Raw genomic sequence first — 19,454 nt, forward strand, 5'->3', positions numbered from 1 at the left:
GTGCGATTGTAGACTGCTCACGTAGAGAAGCCTTACCTTGCTCTGTCTGATCACTTGTTTCATCTGGCTCGAAGATGAGCGATGGCGGAAGGATGATTTTCTCACACACTTTCTCCCTAGTTTCTGCATGAAAAGAAAAAATATTTAGTGCAGCTAACTTGGTAATATGGGCGTGAACCAGCGAGTTCTTATGAGCCTTACTGGCTTCAAACTATTCAGTCTCTGGGCAACCTGCATTATACACAGTGAGGGCTCCATGTCAGCCTTGGGGAAAATGTCTGGAGTTGCTTTTTTTTTGGATTAACATAAGAATTATCCAGAGATAATGTATGCATCTCTATTGCAGACAATAGTCAGGTTTTTCCCCCACTGTTGATGTCCAGGGTAATTTCTAAAACTTTGCCCATGCAAAAAAAAAAAAAAAAAGGGTCTGTGCACTATTCACAGCACGATGTACCATTACCTGCAGGAGAAAAGGGACAAGGATTTGAGAATAGGTACAAAGTACCCACCAATCCATCTTTGTGAAAGGGAAACTCTGGGGGAAATCTCCCTTTAAAAATTAGCTCAAAATTGCCACCCAAAAGAAACAATTTCCTGCACAGTTTCAGCCGAATCTATCCTGACCCCACTAAGTTTTTATGGAGTCCCCAGTTTCTTTGGGCTGACAGTTCAAACAAGCTGAAGGAAGACACACTTTACAACTGTAGAGAGAGAGTATTCATGATGTTGCTTGCTGGGCTGGCACTTATTAAAAGGTAAGTGGTTAGGACAACGCGCTTCGTTTCAAAACTGCCCTGCTATCATTCAGTGCCTGACCTGGCACAGGCTGCCGCGGGATCCTGCACGGAGCTGGTCAGAAATGGACCGTCGGCCCAATAAAAAGCTCTCACCTGTGGCCTCTCTGCAGGCCTTGACTTCTACACATCTAAGGAGGATGAACCCAGTGAGCTTTATTCAAGTAGAGCCCTGGAAACCAGGGGATTTATGGGAACAGCGGTATGTAATCGGATTGCACTCTGCAAATGCTAAATGTTACCGAGTGCTAGTATTCTGTGAACAAAACGTCCGAATGGATAAGGATCATTACTATAACAGCAAATGCCCTTAACGACTTTTACTCAGGACGTGCGACACACTGATGAAAAAAACAGAACTCAAAATAGTATCATAATTTGATGGTGGGAAAATTCTAGACGAGAGAAGATAGAGGCCAAAAAGGTGCAGTCACAAACAAACGACCCTGAATTTATCAGATCCAAGTGAGAACGTCTCTAAGGTGCAATTACTGGCATGAATCATGAGAGATTTAACAGGCATCTGTTAAAAAAAAAAATGCATTCATGAAGGATAGAGGACACTGATGCAGAATCTGGAACTGAATCAGTGACTACTACCGTTCATTACGCAAATTAACTGGTTGTTTGTTTGTTTTTGTCTGTTCCTTTTAGATTTTTAGCTCATTTAGAACAGAGGCTTCTGAATTATCTACCTTTATTTAGCTGGGGTACTGTTTCATTTTTAAATTAAGTAATATAAATACTTATTGAAAATTACCCTCTAAAAACTTGGAGTTGTAGGCATTTTGCAAACCTTCTTTGCAGCCACTGGCGCTATATTTGTAATATTTGTCTACTGGAGTGAGAGAGGCTCTTATGGTTTAGTGAGATACAGGTTAGCCCGCTTTGTTTTGTTCTAATATGTACTAAAGGTCCCCCCGCTCCCGCATTCTGTGTTTATGGGGAAAAAAAATTTAGTAACCCGGGTCCTTAGACTCCCTTATGAAAGGTGGAAAAATAGATGGAAACTCAAGCAGATTTCTTGCTCATTTTATGCAATTTGGTTAGCGTATGGATCTGTTTGAATTTAGAAAGTTCATACCAACAAGTGTGTATACAAGTTAATGAGGTAAGTGCACGGATTGGACAACTTCCAAGTGCTTCATTTCCCTAGGAAGGGTAAAGTCTGTGCATATCTTTTACCCCAAATTTTCAAAGCAAATGTATGCACATAAGTTTGCTTTGAAACGTCCTGGGTAAGTTTCCCAGTATGAACATAAAATATCTCACAAAGTCACACCAGCTCTATTGAGGGAGTGATTTTTTGCACTGTAATTTATGCGTGCCCTTTTTAAAATCAAAATGCATGCACGCAAGTCCCTGACTTCATCCTGCAATGCCTCTCCCCAGCGTGCATAAAAGTAGGTGGTAAACTGGGTTATGTGCACAGAGGCCCAGGCTATTTTATAACAAGCCAGTGACGTGCATGAAACCAACCTGTTTGTACGTGTAAACGACTTTGAAACTGAGTGCGAAATCTCATAGACTAGACATGTGACATTAGCTGGAAATTAACATCACGGAAGGGAAGCTGGCCGTCCAGACAGATGGGGTGAGAGAGTATGCTTGGCTCGGAGATGGCAACTACTTTGGAGAGATCAGCATTCTCAGCATTAAAGGGAACACATCCGGTAATGGGAGGAGCGCCAACATCAAAAGCATCGGCTACTCCGAATGGCCGCCTGTTCATGTAGACCTTTTGCTGATTAAATCTATACCAACTCTTTGGGCAAGGCTTACTGTGATTCTCTATCCCTCCCGTTGAAGCTGATAGGAAAACATAGTACTATGTTGGGGGCCATGCTATGATTGAATCCGCTGGAATATTGCCTGCCATTTGCTGTTGGTTAAAACATTCTCGCCTGTGACGTGTTCTTGAAATACAGACCTTTATCGTTTTTGGAAAACACCCTGTGTACTTGTACATCTTTATTGTAGCTACTTCTCTCTCTCTCCTACTGTGCCTTGAGCATCTGCTAGAAATACTCTACAACCCCAACGTACTGAACTCAACAATTCAGCTTCCTGTATCATCTTATTTTCTGCCTGTGCCAACTCAGCAGTGCAAGCCCGATTTGAATGATAGAATGGTGCATCAGTGCTTGAAGCAAGTTTATTTCCACATTAACAGTGTATGCCCAGTTTGAATGATTTGAAATGATGCTTGCTTAATCTTTAACTGTCTAGAGCACTCCTAAGTTTGGGTTCCCTATGACGCAGTTCCTATGAAACACGGCCCATGTCAGGAGACCTTCTACTCTTGTCAAACCTTTGGGCTTTACGCTGACACATTTTTAATCTTCTTAAATGAAGTGGTTATGACTGCTTTATGAATTTTGTGGACATTATTTAATCCTTTCACACATTCTGTTGCTTGTCTTAGATAGAGACATGGAAACCAAATCCATTCCTATAAGTAAATACCTGAGGCGTTGAAGCAATAGACATCGTATCGATCAGTAATGTTTGAGATCAGAATGTAAACGCCTGTATTGTTTGCCGCGCAAATTGCATTGGGGTGGATGCGTGGGACTACGATGTTGTCTTCTATCCATCCATACCTGCAAAAGATAGGAAATAAACCATTAACATAGGCACCCGACTTAGCTCATGATTCAGCACAGAACAGATTTCCTGCAAGTAAAGGTTATACATAAAAGGTCAAAACAAAAATCTTCAGAAGGATAGCTGTGTTAGTCTGCTGTAGCAAAAAAATTGACAAGAGTCAGGTGGCACCTTCTAGATGAATGAATTTATTGTGGCCTGAGCTTTTGAGGGCAGAGTCCTCGTCATCAGATACAATAAACCAAAACGTTCTAGAAGGAGACACCTTTTTATTGGACCAACAATACATTTCTTGTCTAGCTTTTGGGATCTAACACTCCATTCCTCAAAGTCAAAACATCAGGTTTTCTTTTTTTTTTTTGTTTTTACCCAAGGAAGGAATGTTAGCTCCCAAAAGCTAGACAAGAAATGTATCAAGTTAATCCAACACAAAGGTTACAGCTCATATTTCTTTTTTAAATGTGTAAATCTATTTCCTGAATTTTCACAAGACAAATAAATGCGCAATGCATGGTATTTGTGGCTCCGAGTTCATCACGCTTATACAATGAACACAAAGAATGAATAGTAACAGAAACCACCCCAATATAATACATCCCTGCCCCCACTCCCAATAATAAAAATTGAGATAACAGACCATCAAATATTATACTAAAAGCTAGTAAGTAATTGTTCAAGAAGTTGTATAAGGCATCCAGATATCTAATGGCTCCTTCTTCATTTTAGGAGAACTCATCTATTTCATATGTATGAAATGTATGAAACGTTCAGTATTCTTTCACTGGTTATTATGTTCCATATTCATTACACAGCCTCATGTATTCAGGCACTTGTTACATGTTCCCTTTTTCATTCACTTGTTATATGCACCGTATTCATTCTCACTGGTTATATGCACCGTACTCATTCTCTCTTGTTATATTTAAGTATTTAACATATTTAACATATTCTACTGTTCTATGTACGGCCTCTGGCTAATGTTCAGTTTTATGCACAGCCTTTGACTAAGTTACAGTTTTATGTAAACCGGAGTGATTTGTATTTCATACAGGAACCTCGGTATATAAAAACGAAAAATAAATAAATAAATGATCCGGAATCTCATGTGTTATTGGACTTTGCCACTCTTGCTCGCACTTTTCAATTGCCAACGCGCCAGTTTTATGCCTATCTACAGGCACGACATTATGCAAGATCGTTTTCGTGGTCGACGGCAGAGCTGGTGGCTGAAATGGACTTTGCTAATAAAAGTGTTTGATGTAGCGTATCTTGCCAATACTATCACCGGTTGGAAAAAACTGGGACTTAAGATGCAACCAGCTAACAATCTCGACTGACTGGCTGCCCGATGGTCCTCCACTTTGGACTCTCCAATTTCAGCTCAACAGATGGCAGCGCACTTTACAGCCATATATAAACAATTGCCTGATTTTAGTCTCAGGGAGGTACAGTTCAAAATGCTGCACAGTTTATACTACGATGATGTTAGTCTGTTCCGGATGAAGCTCGCTCTCTCACCTTTATGTCTTAAGTGTGGTAAAAACGGAAGGCACGCTCTTTCACCGCCTTTTTGCATGTGAGTTAAAGTCCTTTTGTATGTCCGTCCTGGATATTGTTGCTAAAAGGACAACTACTGTTATATGTAATACGGGGCAGATGCTCTTGACTAGCTCTTTACCTAGAGCTCTTCCCGGGATCGGCTCAAAAACAAAATTTGAGAGAATGGCTGTCTTGCTGGCGTTCAGAACTATATTGACGGATTGGACAGACCCTAAAGCGGTGCCAACACTTGCAGCCTGGTTTGGTAGCATGGCATCCCTTCTACAGCTGGAAAGACTGGACTTCTTAGTCGGCAAGTGGAAGAAAGATAAAATTTAAACTGCATGTCGGGAAGCCTGTTTTGACCTTTTCCCACAAGAGTTACAGGATGGACTTCTCAATACTGGTTATACGTCTGAATGGTCCTCTGGGTAGGTGGGGTAGGGAAGGGGGTGAGTAGGGTAGGTAGGGTGGCTGTTTGTGGTCTGATTGTGGAATGATTCTGGTAGGTGTGGATGAGCTGTTGGTTAATGGGATGGTGGGATAGAGTCAGGGTGGGTAGTGAAGAGGTGGGAGTAGGTTACTCTTCAAAAATTGATGACGGTACAAGCTACCTTGAATTCTGGTGTTATGTGCTTACTGCCTCTAATGGCATGATTCATGTAACTGTTTATTGGGGGACACTGTTCCTTTGTTATTAATAAAAATTATTTTGATTAAAAAAAAAAAAAGAGAGCAATGGGCAAATATCTTCCTCTCCATGCCTGGCAGAAAATTAACATTGCCAGTTATTTATTCATTTTATTGAAAAGTATTTATATACTGTTTTTATACGTGGTCAAAGCGGTTTACAAAATTAAGAACATACATAATAAAAAAAATTTCAAACACATATACAAGTTAAAAAATAAGTTAACAGCAAATTAAAATAAGAAAATATTGACAATGCCAGCGAGACAAAGAGGGGAAAAAGTCGTGAAAATAAACAAAAATGAAGACAGAGGAAAGGGGTTCAGTTAGGGTAGGAAGGGGAGTTTAGGTAACAGAACATGGATCAAAAGGGGAAAGTTTTTAGACTCTTTTTTAAAACTCTTTCAAGCTGGCAAGAGGTCTCAGATTTTCAGGAATAGCATTCCAAAGTTGAGGGCTGGCAACCGAAAAAGCGCATCTTCTTGTGATGTCTAAATGAGCAATTTTGATGGTGGGTACTTGTAGCAAATTATTTTGTGCGGAGCGTAAACGTCTATTTGGTTTGTATATGCGGAATTGGGAGCGTAGGAAGGTGGAAGAGTCATTATATAAAAGTTGTGAATAATTTTAAGAATTTTATATTTTATTCTGAATTCAATGGGTAACCAATGCAATGAATAGAGGATGGGGGAAATATGATCACTATGTGATTTGCCAGAAAGGGATGTTAGCCACTGCCAAATTTTTCTTGCTAGAGAAACCAAAACATGCCCGTTCAAAGAATCTGACAATTGAAATGTTCCAGCATGAAGAACATAGTATAGATGTAGAGGGAAACTACAACCGTTTCAAATTTCAAGTTACAATAATAAGAGTTATCCATGATCCAGTCTGCCAGCTGTCGAAGATTAGTGCCATAATTGTAAAGACTAATATCAGCTAATCTCATTCCCCCCCCCCCTTAGAATACCTTTGACACACATTAATTGTGTCAAAGGTATTCTAAGTCTCCCTCCCTTCCATAGGAAGTGTCTCAGCTCTCTATGGGGTAGGTGAATATCTATTTTTTCAAGAAAAATAGGGCAGCCTCACTTAGAGCCTATATATTTCTTAAAATCAGCCTTTACTTCCACGCATCTAAATAGATGAACATAGTAAACACACTAATTCATGCAAGCTGCAAGTAATGGACATTACAGACTCTGTAAACTCTCATGACTTGACAGTCACCTTCCTTTCACTTTGCTTGTATAGAAACCGGCCAGTGGTTGTGGTGACATGAAATGGCTCCTGATGCACAGGATCAGGCAAGCTCTTGTCATTGCTGTGCTTCCCTAGGGCTGGTGGACAGCACAGCACATTGATTTGATTCTTCTCATGCAGGGAGATCCCTCAAAGAACAAATGGTTTGACATTTGCGGAAGATAAAATCATAGTTCAGTGATCATGCATGACTTTAGTAGGTGCCCCATCATCTTCAACTTCATGTGATGAAGCAGAATTGCTGGAGAAGCCCCCAAGTATCCTATACAGATTATTGTTATAGTAAATATAAACCTGCTTGATTCTGCATCAGGTCTGTAGAAACACTAGGGATGCAATATGCATGCAAAAAAAAAAAAAAAAGACTTATTAGGACATTTCCAACATTATTATTATAGAGAAGTCATGATAACAGCATTGTTTAAGGAATATGAAATGAAAGCCGCAATCCATAGCGTCCATGCCGTTGAATTTCTTGCAATCATTGTGGACTCATTTATTGTATTGGAATTTTCTAATACCTCCTTGTGCATTACCATGTAGCAATGCTCTATGGTTCAACCTGATATTTTATAGACCTACTGGAAGCCATTCAGATGGGTAAGATGCGCTTTACCTGTGGAAACTGTCTGAAAATGGACTTCCCTCAAAGTGGCTAAAGGATATTGCACAACATGTGTACTTTTGCCCACGGTAAAACGGGCATGCCCGGGCAATGTTTATGTTCAGAGGTTGCATTTCCGATGCTACGCCCATTATTTTTCAATAAAAAAGAAAAGAGGGCTCACAGAAAACGCAGGTGCCAGTCACCTGTGGGTCCAGTTTAGCAGGGAGAGTATGTGAGCAGGACCTTCCCCTTTCAGAAGTGGTAGAAAGCCTATGGGTAGAATGCGCCTGCAGTTTGAAGATTGCCATCCCTAAACCTAAACTGGGAGGAAACGTTGATGGTTAACGAGCCTCCCGTTGGATAACTGTGGAAATCATGCTGTATGCATGGCTGCCCATGTTGCGTCCATCCAATAGAGCTACAGAAGCAAGCAGCAGTAGTCGTCATAATTCAAATGAAGCAGGATGAAATCATAGAAATGGCTTTTGCAGCTCCGAACCAAAATTATGGGTGGAGCAAAATTACTTCGCTTACTTTCTCTGCAAATGAGTTTCTAACAGCATCCGCTCTGAGTTTTAACCTCAGCTTCCTTAAGTGCATTTGAAGCTAAAACGGACTGAATTTCAAACTATTTACCTAGGTCTCTCTTCAAGTCTGCATGCATCACAAGTCATACAAAATTCCGCAGCCCATACCCTCCCTGCTATCTCTTGTTTTGATCATATTGCGCCCATTCCTGTAGCCCTTTATTGGTTGCCGGTTGAAGAGAGGACTTCTTATGATATTCTAAACTTTGATCTATAAGGCATTCAGAAGTTATCTGTGTGTTGAGCTCCTCATAAAAACAATCTACAGGTCACAAAGGACTCTCCACTCTGTAGGACAGCATCTATTGGACATTCCTTCAAGTCCATCAAGTTCAGCTCAGGAAAGTAGATCACTGTGGCAGGACCAACTTTGTGGAACATTTTGCTAGCTTCATGTCCTGTCTGAAGAACTTTGAAGAGGAGAGTTAAAGACATTCCTATTTAGGAAATCTTTGGGTCAGTATGTTATGTTGTTAAACTGCTTAGAGTTTTAGATAATGTCATATGTAAATGGTTTAATAAGTAAATCTGCATGAAATACATATAACATATGATTGTTTCCCAGGCCTCTCCTGGAGGCACACCTATCCAGTCGAGTTTTCAGGACTGCCACAATGCACTAGGTTTGCATGCATAGGAGGAGACCACTCACATACATATTTATTACAGATTGCCAACCAGTTTGATTTGCAGGCTAACTCTGACATGTGGTCATAAATATGAAATGCCAGTATGAAATATTATATATTTAGTCTTATCTTTTATTTGGATTTATTAATTGCCCATATCCTAGGTGATGTACATAATCACAATCACATCATTTACATTAAATCAATAGTCACAGTCATAGAAAGTACAAAATAAGACAAAAAAATATCTGTGGACTTAATAAAAGGCTTGTCTGAAAAGCCATGTTTTTAATAAGAACTTTGCGCTATCTGCCATCTATAAAGCTTCTGGAAACGAGTTCCAAATCACTGGGGTGGCTACTGAGAAGGCATGCTCTCTGGTGGCACTTAGCCTGGTATGAAGTGGTGAGGGCACATCAAGCAGCCCTTGTTGTGTCGAACGAAGCTGTCGGGTCGGGCAATATATCCGTAATAGAAGAGATCTGATTGAACCCATTGGTTGCTATCTTATAATTTAATTCGCTCCACAATTGGGAGCCAATGTAACTCAAATAGCACTGGCATGATGTGCTCTCTTCTATTCGTGCCGGTAATCAGTTGCGCCGCAGCATTGAAAAACAGTTGGAGACGTTTGAGTGTTGCAACCGATAGACCCAAAAAGAGTAGAATTACAGTAGACTAGTAAGGGTAAGATGGATGCCTGTACCACTGTTTGGAAGTTGGCTTTTTCTAACAGGTGTTAGAGACCGCACAGCACTCGCAGTTTGAAGAATCCTGCCCAGATTCTATTTTTTACAAACAGGCGAAAAAATAAAAGAATGGTTGATTAGCACACCCAGGTTATGAATGCTGCACTTCAGGGAAAAAGCGATTTTGTCGATCACGATAGTATCATGATAATTTTTAGACAGGGGGTGCTGAACCAGCAAACATTGTGTTTTTGATAAATTTATTGATAGCTTGTTACAGAATAGCTAGCGCTTAATTGACAATAGAACACAGTCAAATATGCATAGATTGACCAAGTCGACTGTGTCTGACCATGAAGGGCACACGTGACAGAAGAACTGAATGTCATCTGCATATAATTTGTAACCATCACACAATCCAGCCAGCACTTTATACAAAGGTGACAAATACATATTTAATAACATGGCTGAGAATGCTGATCCTTGGGGCAGTCCAGTTGTTATATCGGCCCAATGAGAGGACTTGTTATTGAACTGGACGTGCTGCTGCCAATGGGACACAAATGAAGTAAACCACTGAAGTACCATTCCAGAGAAGCCATATTCACAGAGGCGGTGTAATAAAATGGCATGATTGATGGTATCGAAAGCAGCTGTGATATCTAGCGATACCAAAATGAAACTATGGCCTGTGTGGAGACCCCTTCTGAATGAGTCAATGAGGGATAGGTATAATAGTTGGGCACATAGTGCTTTCCTAAATCTGAACTGGTGAGGATCTAGGATTTCTTTGGACTCAATGAAATTCGTCAGTTAAATCAGAACACTATTTTTGATCAGTTTCGCCAAAGAAGGCAAAGAAGACACAGGCCTGAAGTTATTGAGATCTACCGGGTCTAAATTGTTCTTTTTTAATAGGGGTCTCATTACTGTTTTCTTCAGGGAGTTAGGAAGAGAGCCCTCAGATAGAGATAGATTCACTAGTGTTTGTAGGGACAGTAATAGAGTATCTTTGATGAACATAAGAAATTGCCACGCTGGGTCAGACCAAGGGTCCATCAAGCCCAGCATCCTGTTTCCAACAGAGGCCAAAACCAGGCCACAAGAACCTGGCACTTACCCAAACACTAAGAAGAACCCATGCTACTGATGCAATTAATAGCAGTGGCTATTCCCTAAGTATAATTGATTAATAGCCATTAATGGACTTCTCCTCCAAGAACTTATCCAAACCTTTTTTGAACCCAGCTACACTAACTGCACTAACCACATCCTCTGGCAACAAATTCCAGAGCTTTATTGTGCGTTGAGTGAAAAAAAATTTTCTCCGATTAGTCTTAAATGTGCTACTTGCTAACTTCATGGATGCTTTTCAATATAGTGATATTACATGGATTCAACGAACAGTGAGCCGAGTTTAACTTAGAAAAGATTTGTCCTAGACTATTGAAGAGACAGCTGAACTTGCATAATGCAAGAAAGAATATAGAGTTTTCTGGCATCAAGATGTCTTCATAGATATACCTAATGAACAGACAAGCAAGACATATCTCATACTCTAAACCATGCTACAGCTCTCATGCACTAATGGCAACACCCAAGTAGTAGCCCAGCCCTAAAGTAAGAGCACTACACACCAGCAAATAACCAAAGTAACTTAATTGCACTGTAGGTGTTTTTCGCACTCTGCAATGTAAACTTAGGAAACTGAGTCAGATAATGCAAATGCAACAGAGGGTTGGCACTCCACCAAGCTCTCTTTTCTTCTGCCGGCTGGGGGAAGGGAGTGCCATGGTGAAAACAGGTCAGAGAATCACACAACTTCTGGATACACAGTATTACTTTTCATCCATGACAGATGGCGTACAACACAGAGAGAGCTTTTAGGCGATTAGGAGCAGATTAGCCTCTATGAAATGCTGGTGTTCTGTCAGCCTAAGCAGTTGCATCTGTAGCTTGACAGTAGGGTCATGGGATATCATTTCATGACGCTGCCACGCGCTATTAACATGTTATTTATTCATGGAAATGCTGGGTTTTATTCTACCTCCCATCATGTCACTGGAAAACCACACACATCTACTGCTATCCTATTCTATTATGATCCTGTGCTTTTATCAGCTTTAAGTGATCTGACATTGGCGACTATTGCACAGCACACAGACGTTTCATATATATGTATATGGCTCATGTTTCCATTGACTGCACACTCCAGTGGTCTATAAAAACCATTAAAAGGGAAAAATTGCCTAGTCCTTGGTATAAACTACAAAGACAAATTTAATTCTTTCAGTCCTGGGCAGAAACGCTGGAATCTTCCCTTAGAACATCACCAAAACTAAATATACATCATTCTCCCCCTCCCCCAAAATAAATAAATATATATATATATGTACATACTTTAGTCCATCACAGTAACAAATAAGCAAGTTAACAATTCTGCATGAAACTTCAGAAATCAGGTCTTCATACTACCATAGCAAATCACCAACTCCTTTTCTGCATCCAGACAGATTTAGGTGCTTAAGAAAAACACTATTCCAAAAGTGAACTTCACAAGGAAAGAAATTTGTACACCTTAATTTTTTTTTTTACACGTTGGAATGGTTTTTGTTAAGAGCCTAAATAAATATGGACACAAAAAAAGGGACGTTATGTAGTATGAAGATGTGATTTTTGAGGTCCCATGCAAAAAACCCAAAACTTTTCATTTTGCATTTCTAGGTCATTGTTAGCTTAAGGTAGTTCACAACATTCCCTGCCCCCCCGAGTCCCGGAGGCTACAGGAGGCGTGCCAGTGGGAGAACCAGGATATGGCTCACAGCCCATTGCTCCTTCCCACAATAAGGATGGCATTTATTGGATTGTCAATTTATTTGTTGATAGCATGGTCTAAAGTACATCCATACTGATATTTTCAATCAATTACCCTTTTTTTGGAATGGAGCTAATGAGGTGGGGATTTTCTTGGTTCTTTCATTCCCTACATTCTTTTCTGGTTTGGCAAGTCTGCCACTTGCATCTCAGTCAAGTGATAGCTACATTGGAAAGAAAATGTAAAAAACGTGTTTAAGGTGAGGTGAATTGGGAAGAGATGGGGAAAATAATTAAGCAGGCTATTATAGTGCAATTTCAAATTAGCTTGAAAATCAAAAAACTTTTTTTGTGGCCTTAATGTCATTGGCCACATGCTATAGAAAAAAAAAAATCAATCTTCTTTCACCATCACACTCAGAAAGTTAAGAAAAGATTTCTAAGCTTATTTGCCCCTATAATTAAATAAAATACATTGGGTTGTGCGAGTTTTGGGGTTTTTTTTGTTTTTTTATGAACTTGGTAAATTGTAAAATCGTCTTTCAGGGTTTTGTGACCAAGTCCAAAGGATGCCTTACTAATTGTTCCCATCTTTTCCTCTGAGCAAATTACCTGCACGTTTCGAATCCGATGTCATGTGCCAGCTCCATCTGCTCCATGTTAGCCAGGCTGCAGTTGAGAGCATGGCAGATCTCCACCCCTTCCTCTCGGGTTAGACTGTATCTGTTATTCTTTTCCACATGGAAGACCCCTCTGTACCTACAGGTTATGTTCAAGCCTGCCATGAAGAGAAAAGAAAAGCCTAAATTGGTCTGTTTTGTTAATGGTGCAATGCCGAAATCGCGCCCCCCTGCAATAATCGTGCTCTGATTGGTACAAACAATAAATTGTCTTCTAAACCTTAATAAAACAACTTATTATTTTGGTAGAAATATAGATGTTTCCATATCAGGATGGATACATGAGAACAGGCACATTGTTAGGGAAATCACCATGCCATTCTTGGAATGATGTCCAGAACATAAATGGCCTCCATTGGATAAGTTTCAAAGTACAATGCAAACATTCTGTACAAGACTGAATGGAATAGCACACGTGGGGGTATTTGGGTACATTAGAATATGCCCCTAAATTTCTGAGGTCACATAAGAAGGTTCCATTTTCTAATGATGTGCAGCCATTTCAAATGACTCGGAAAACGCCAACATTCACTGTTTAATTTCCAATCTGAAATAGGACCAAAAAGCAAACAATTTTTTTCCTGTGTTTTAGCAGGTGCTAGATGAGTTTTGTGCACTTTAAATGATTTTAGCTTGCTAAAACACAGGAAATGAACAATGAAACAAATATAGTAAAAGAAAAATAAAACGAATGAAAGATTTCCCCATGCACACCCCTACCATTTTTCTCTGCAGCATGAGTAGGGTGAGAGGGAGTTGGACCCTCTCTCCTGCCCCCAAAAGGTTTTTCTGACATCAGACGGGGTAAGCCAGAAGCGGCTGAGAAAATGTGTGAATGAGTATTGTACTACTGTCAGGATCTCTTAGTCTATAAACAAAAGAATTAATCTCCATTTCACTTTTAAGCTTTGCAGAGTTGGTTTTGCTAAAACAAAGACTGGAGGGCTCTTTTCAAAGCATTTTATTCCATTTGGAGAGAAGCAGCTCCTTTCCTGTGCATGGTGAGGAACAGGAGACAAGGGTGACTTGATTTAATGCCACACACCCCTGACCTACCATCACTGGTGCAAAAAGTAAGAATTAAGTATTCTGGTGTCAGGCATTCATCCAGAGGTAAGTTTGCAAAATCTTGGCCAGGAGGAATACACGTACGAGAGGGAGCTATGCATATAGATTGGCTGAATGCCCTTAAGTGGACTTTCAACCTCTATAACCTATGCACAGAAATTCATAATACGCACATATTTGGCCACATTTAAAAAAAAAAAAAAAAAAAGGATCTTGTTACAGGAAGATAGGGGAGAAGGTGCATTATGAATTTACGTGCATAGCTTACATTTTCAAAAATGTACGTGTACAACTAGCATGCCAAGACAAGAAAGTGTACATGAAGCCACATAACCTGATAATCAGACACAACTTGTGCGAGAACCTTTTGTTTGAAGATTGGCATTTTTTTCGTGGGCTTAAATTCTGTGCTTGAAATCTGACTGGAAGTGCACCAGTTAATTATGCATTCAGCCTCTTCCTCCCCTCACAGCCCTGAAAGGATTTGGGTGAACATCGCTGGCAACAGTGTTACAGACAGTATGAGCTCTCAAATGGCGCATGCTTCCAGGTCAAAGGTCATATTTATCAAGAGCAGCGAGGCTGCACCAGAGGGGCACAGGCTGACAAGACAAGTCACAGGGGCATGCCACACGTCACCTGGCATACGGCCAACCGGGGTAATGTCCCAGGTAAATGGCTTTGTACACGGCCCTCCCCATGTGGCTGCTAAAAGGCCACTTAACAGCCTCTGCTGCAAGGCGGCCAATCTTCCAAAGTGTTTATGCCGGTAAATGCGCACTTCCCTCTGTAATAAGCAGGCAAATTCAAAATGGTCTCCCCCTCCCCCAGGCAGGTGAAAGCACAGCACAGGTTCCCATTACCTGCATAAAGCAGTGGGTGGAGTTAGGTCTGGAGAGTGACCGTCATTTCACGTTCAAACCTCTGTGCAAGATTTCCAGCAAGTACTCAATACACGAGGTCAAAAGTACCCACGGTGTTCGCACTGCCAGAATTTCCAAGAGAGAAACACCATGGGCTTGCAAGCTACGTGGGGGTGGGACATTATTGCATGCCCAGTTTCAGCTCAGGCCCACCAGGAAACTGTCTTCACAGTGATCTCCTGCTATCCACACGCACACTAGTCCATAAAAACTGCAGCATCTCTGTGCGTTAAATACCAGGAGGCTGCTACAAAAACAGGGCACGCACAGGGCCTCTTTTCCTCAAGGCTCAGCCCCCTCGCTGCAAGCCTGTGGAAAAGCAAGCCTAGCACACGAGTCTGATTGTCGGTACTGAGAACAGAAGCGGAAAAGCACCCCCCCAACCTCAAGAGAGGAGGTGAAAGAAAAGCCTCTTCCGGGGAGGAAAAAAAAACAGACAGACCAAAAGCACATTCTTCCGATGTCTGCAAAAAGAGAATGACGAATGGCATCAGAAAGTGCCTCGGTAGGCCAGAATGACACCAACATCTCATCCCCTTCTATGAACAAGCAAGCAATGGCACATGGAAGTCTCTGAGCACCTGCAGACCATACACCGAGCAACTGATAAACACTTCCCCCAAAGCAGTTACCATCCTCTGCAACATCCACACTACTCCGGCACGGCCCAGAGGTGGGTACGAAGAGGCTCAGTGCCCACTGTGAGGGACTTAGGACTCTGCTGCAGGCTGTTTGCACTATTTGAGACCCCAGGGGATCTACAGTGCAGTGTTTTAGCACAAGCCTGGTGTTCGACTGGAAGTTGTGGATGGGCTTTTATTTGCAATAGTGACAATACTGTACCTTATATACTGAGCAGTGTGCAATGATGTGTGAACAGCAGCTGGCACTGTCACAGCTTTGGTTTGAACCTTAAGTCTAAAACATGCTCAAGTAGGTATTGCTGTCTCATCTCCCATAGAATCTCCTGTCCTAACAGCCACATCTCCCCCATCAGTAACCCCAAAAGCACTCTTTTAGCTGAGGCCTTGAAACTGCATGCAGGCCTAACTAAATTAACATCTACTCCAAGGTAAGCGCTACAGCCTAGAGCGAGTGTCAGCTAAAGAGCCCTCGGAGAAGAGCAGACCATGCTTTTCAGCATGCTACAGCCTCATTTAGTTTAGTTCATTAAATTTGATTACATCACCTTTCATATAATGTGTCGAGGTGATTTGCCTCCGTGCTTCCTTCATTAACATGCGCACATGCACAGTTCAGACGGGCCTGCATGTAGAGCAGGCTCCTTTATGTGAGGCTAAATGGCCTCAGCGTGCTTGCTAGGGATGCACAAGGAAAATGTTTTATTGAAACAAACCGAGCCATAAACAATTTCTAAAATTAATAAACACAAACATTTTTGGCATTTTCAGGGCGGGGGGAATTGTGCATTGGTTTTGGGGTGAAACAAAAATATCCATTAAGTTGGGATTACCCTTTGCTTTAAAACCATGCACATCCTTCAATGCAACGAACCCTAGGGGGTTTCTCTTTGGTGAGATGGGAGGAGACATGATTGGAGATGCCCTTACGGAAGCCGTACACGTGCGCACACTGCTGTAACTATTTTAGGACTCAAGAAATGTAATTTTCAAAAGCCTGAAATTTTTCCTGCTAAAAAAAGCTATGTGGGGGGCGGGGGTGGTGGTGCTTTTCATGCATTCAGAAGAAGCACTCCTGGGGGAGACTAAGGCAGGGGCGAGAAAGAACACTTCCAAAAATGCTCACAGAAAAGGCAGTGCAAACGTCTGTGGGTTCTCTTTCCCCCAGAGTGAAGGTAAAGTTGGCTTGCACGTTCCTTCTGAGAATTGATGCAACTGGAGAAGACCCATCATGGCAACTTTCCTTCAGCAGCTCGCAGGATTCAATGTGAGTCACAGGTAGTAACTGAAACATGAACTTCAAGTAATTCAGCCTGGAAAACATTTGCATGCCTCTATTCAGGTACTTTGGAAAATTGCCTCAAGGGATGAAGATGACAAAACGTTCTTGGGCTGAGAGTTTACGAGCAGTCAAGCTCTGAGGCTGAAAGCTGGGAAGGAATAATTAGGAAGACTGGATGGACTCGTTGATCTTTTTCTGCCATCATGTACAGCTTTATGATAATACCTAGACTGCATTAAAAAATAAGTGTGACACTAACAAGGGGTTTAATCCTCTTGCTTTGGCCATGGTCATCATGTAATCCTGTCCCTAGAGGAGTAGGGTGGCAGGGCATCCATTCCCACATAATCACTCAAGTCCCTCAATCTCAGCCAAAAAGGGCAAGAAGGGGACATCTTCAGCTCATACCTGATACCTATACTTGGATCTCAGCCAAAGAGAGAGAATAGGAAGTCATTGGCTATGCAGGTGCAAAATACTGGTTTCATCCTGAGCAACAAATAGCACATCATGTGGGATACTGGATATTCATTACTGTGATGGAACGTCTCTGTTCATTTTTACAAACTATTCTCTCTTTCTCTAGTTTTATGTAGTATTATTTCCGAATACTTAAAATGTGCCAAGTTATAATTTTTTTTCCAGGCTGAATTATTTGAAGTTCATTTTTCAACCACAACCTTTGACTCATACCAAGCTCATATATCATATGTATATACCTTTTATCCCCACCTGTGAGCTGCTTGGTACAGTAGCTGCTGCAGGAACTTTGCCATGACGGGTCTTCACTAGTTGCCACACGATCCGCAATATCTAAAAAAGAAGCATGGTTATCTGAAGGAGGCAGTTATTCCATATCCCCAGACACCATTGCTAATCTCGCACATCACGAGACTCCGTCGACATCTCCAATTCACGAAATGGCCCTCAAGACATTTAATCAGTCTGTTCCTTTCGGTCTCTTACTGTACCCCGGGCTTCTCCCTTCCCTGCCGTCTCCTGCCAGAGACTTGGCTTGCAACGCATCAGGGCAGGCAGAAAGGAAGCAGGCTGCACGTGTCTATAGGTCTTCCCTGGCTAGAGCTAGCCAATCCTGTCTTGCCACCTTCCAAGCCTCTGCAGCTTGTGTCAAGGAGACATGCCAGAGTCAGTGGATTGGGTCCCTTTAAATACTTTCCGCTTCACTGCTTTTTTAGACGTTTCACTGCAGAGCTGTATGACTTTAACCAGGATCAGATGGAGATCTTCCCCACCATCTCCCACCAGGCCAATAAAATTGCTGAGGGTTTATCGAAAACATTTGATTATAGAGCCAAGCCACCACCATATAGCAATCTCTGCTATGTTCACTTCTGTCCCATTTAAGAAACATATGGAAGCAATCAGATAGGCAAAAGCCTGGGAGCCCAGTTCTAGAGACAAATTCCATCTTTCTGAAAACTGAGTAAAATCTCTCGTCTCTCTTGGTATCTTTTATGAAGATGTTCACAGCTCTGTCTTGTTAAAACCACAGCACATCTCACCGTTGCCATGGAGATCGGGAAGTGTTTTTCCTTATTTTGTTGTTTTTTTTTTCAATTTGAGGTTTAACTTATCTGTACGAACCAAGGATGTGGTGAATGGCGTGTGGGCAACAGGAAGAAAAACATACGTGAGCTGCAGGTTTATTCGCCGACATGGGTGCTTTCCTGTGTGCTCCTCGCCTTTTACCAAAACGGCAGGAAAAGAACCTTTTCACCTTGCGAGGTCATCTGAGGTGCGCGAGGGCAGAGGGGGGCATCTTTCAGTATTTCTGCTCCTTACCCTCCTCTTTCAGCAGGCAGGCAGGGGGGGGGGGGGAGAACTGCCCCCTCTCAAATTCCAGCCCGCTTGTAGCAGTGAATTCAAAGCTCCAGGCCATCCAGACAGCCCACCACATGCTAGCAAGGCTGTCGGCTCTCCGGCCTGCAGCCAAAAACTGTACAACTAATACTACCTGTCCCAACAGTGGGAGGCAAGGTGAGTGCAATGTTCAGTGGCCCAGATCAACTCCCAGGAGGGAGTAAGAGGCCAGACTGACCATCACCTGTGCCTTCTATTCTCCCTCCCACACCCCGGGCAAATTGCCACCAGCAAGCAGTGAGCCTCCCTGGTAGGAACGAGGTGGGCAGGGGAGCCTCTCCTCAATCCCATGGGGCACCGGGGAGAGCACGTTGGCTGCCAGTCCCAGTATCCCTGGAAAACTGGCAGTCGTCATGGGTTTGATGACGTCGCCTGCAATAACCAGGAGGCACCAGCAGGATATGGCAGAAGGAAGCTTCTCCTCCGACCCTCGCTCCCCCCCATCCGAAAGGGGAAAGCAGGGACTGGGTGGCAGGTAACGACCACGGCACCATCCCCTTCTTCATATTTGGGAGCGTTATATCATGGAACTTGCTCAGGATAACGATACACAAGACTTGTTCTTTTTGTTATGAACAAACAAGTCAACTATTATAGGGGCACTTTTTCAAAACAGTGCAATTAGGACTTTGTAAGTTATTTCTGGGCAGCCTGGCATTTGTCCATCAACAACTTAGTTTCAGATTTTTAAAAAAATAGTAATTTTTAACAGTCCACGATGGCTAAAAGCTCCAAGAGACCCTTTCATCTGTTAGTC

At 42.0% G+C, this 19,454-nt stretch overlaps 1 protein-coding gene across 2 annotated transcripts in view; it reads right to left on the reverse strand.

Annotated features, from left to right (window-relative positions):
- The window catches only part of CD44 (CD44 molecule (Indian blood group)), a 55,166-nt gene that overhangs the window by 13,386 nt on the left and 22,326 nt on the right, over window positions 1-19,454 (reverse strand). For both annotated transcript variants that reach the window (XM_029582294.1, XM_029582293.1), the window contains exons 2-4: window positions 12,835-13,000; window positions 3,264-3,400; window positions 37-123 (exon numbers count right to left, since the gene is read on the reverse strand). In XM_029582294.1, coding sequence (XP_029438154.1) covers window positions 37-123; window positions 3,264-3,400; window positions 12,835-13,000 — 390 coding nt within the window. The remainder of the gene's footprint in view (window positions 1-36; window positions 124-3,263; window positions 3,401-12,834; window positions 13,001-19,454) is intronic.

This window comes from Rhinatrema bivittatum, chromosome 17 (genome assembly GCF_901001135.1).
Source record: "Rhinatrema bivittatum chromosome 17, aRhiBiv1.1, whole genome shotgun sequence".
Taxonomy (NCBI): Eukaryota; Metazoa; Chordata; class Amphibia; order Gymnophiona; family Rhinatrematidae; genus Rhinatrema; species Rhinatrema bivittatum.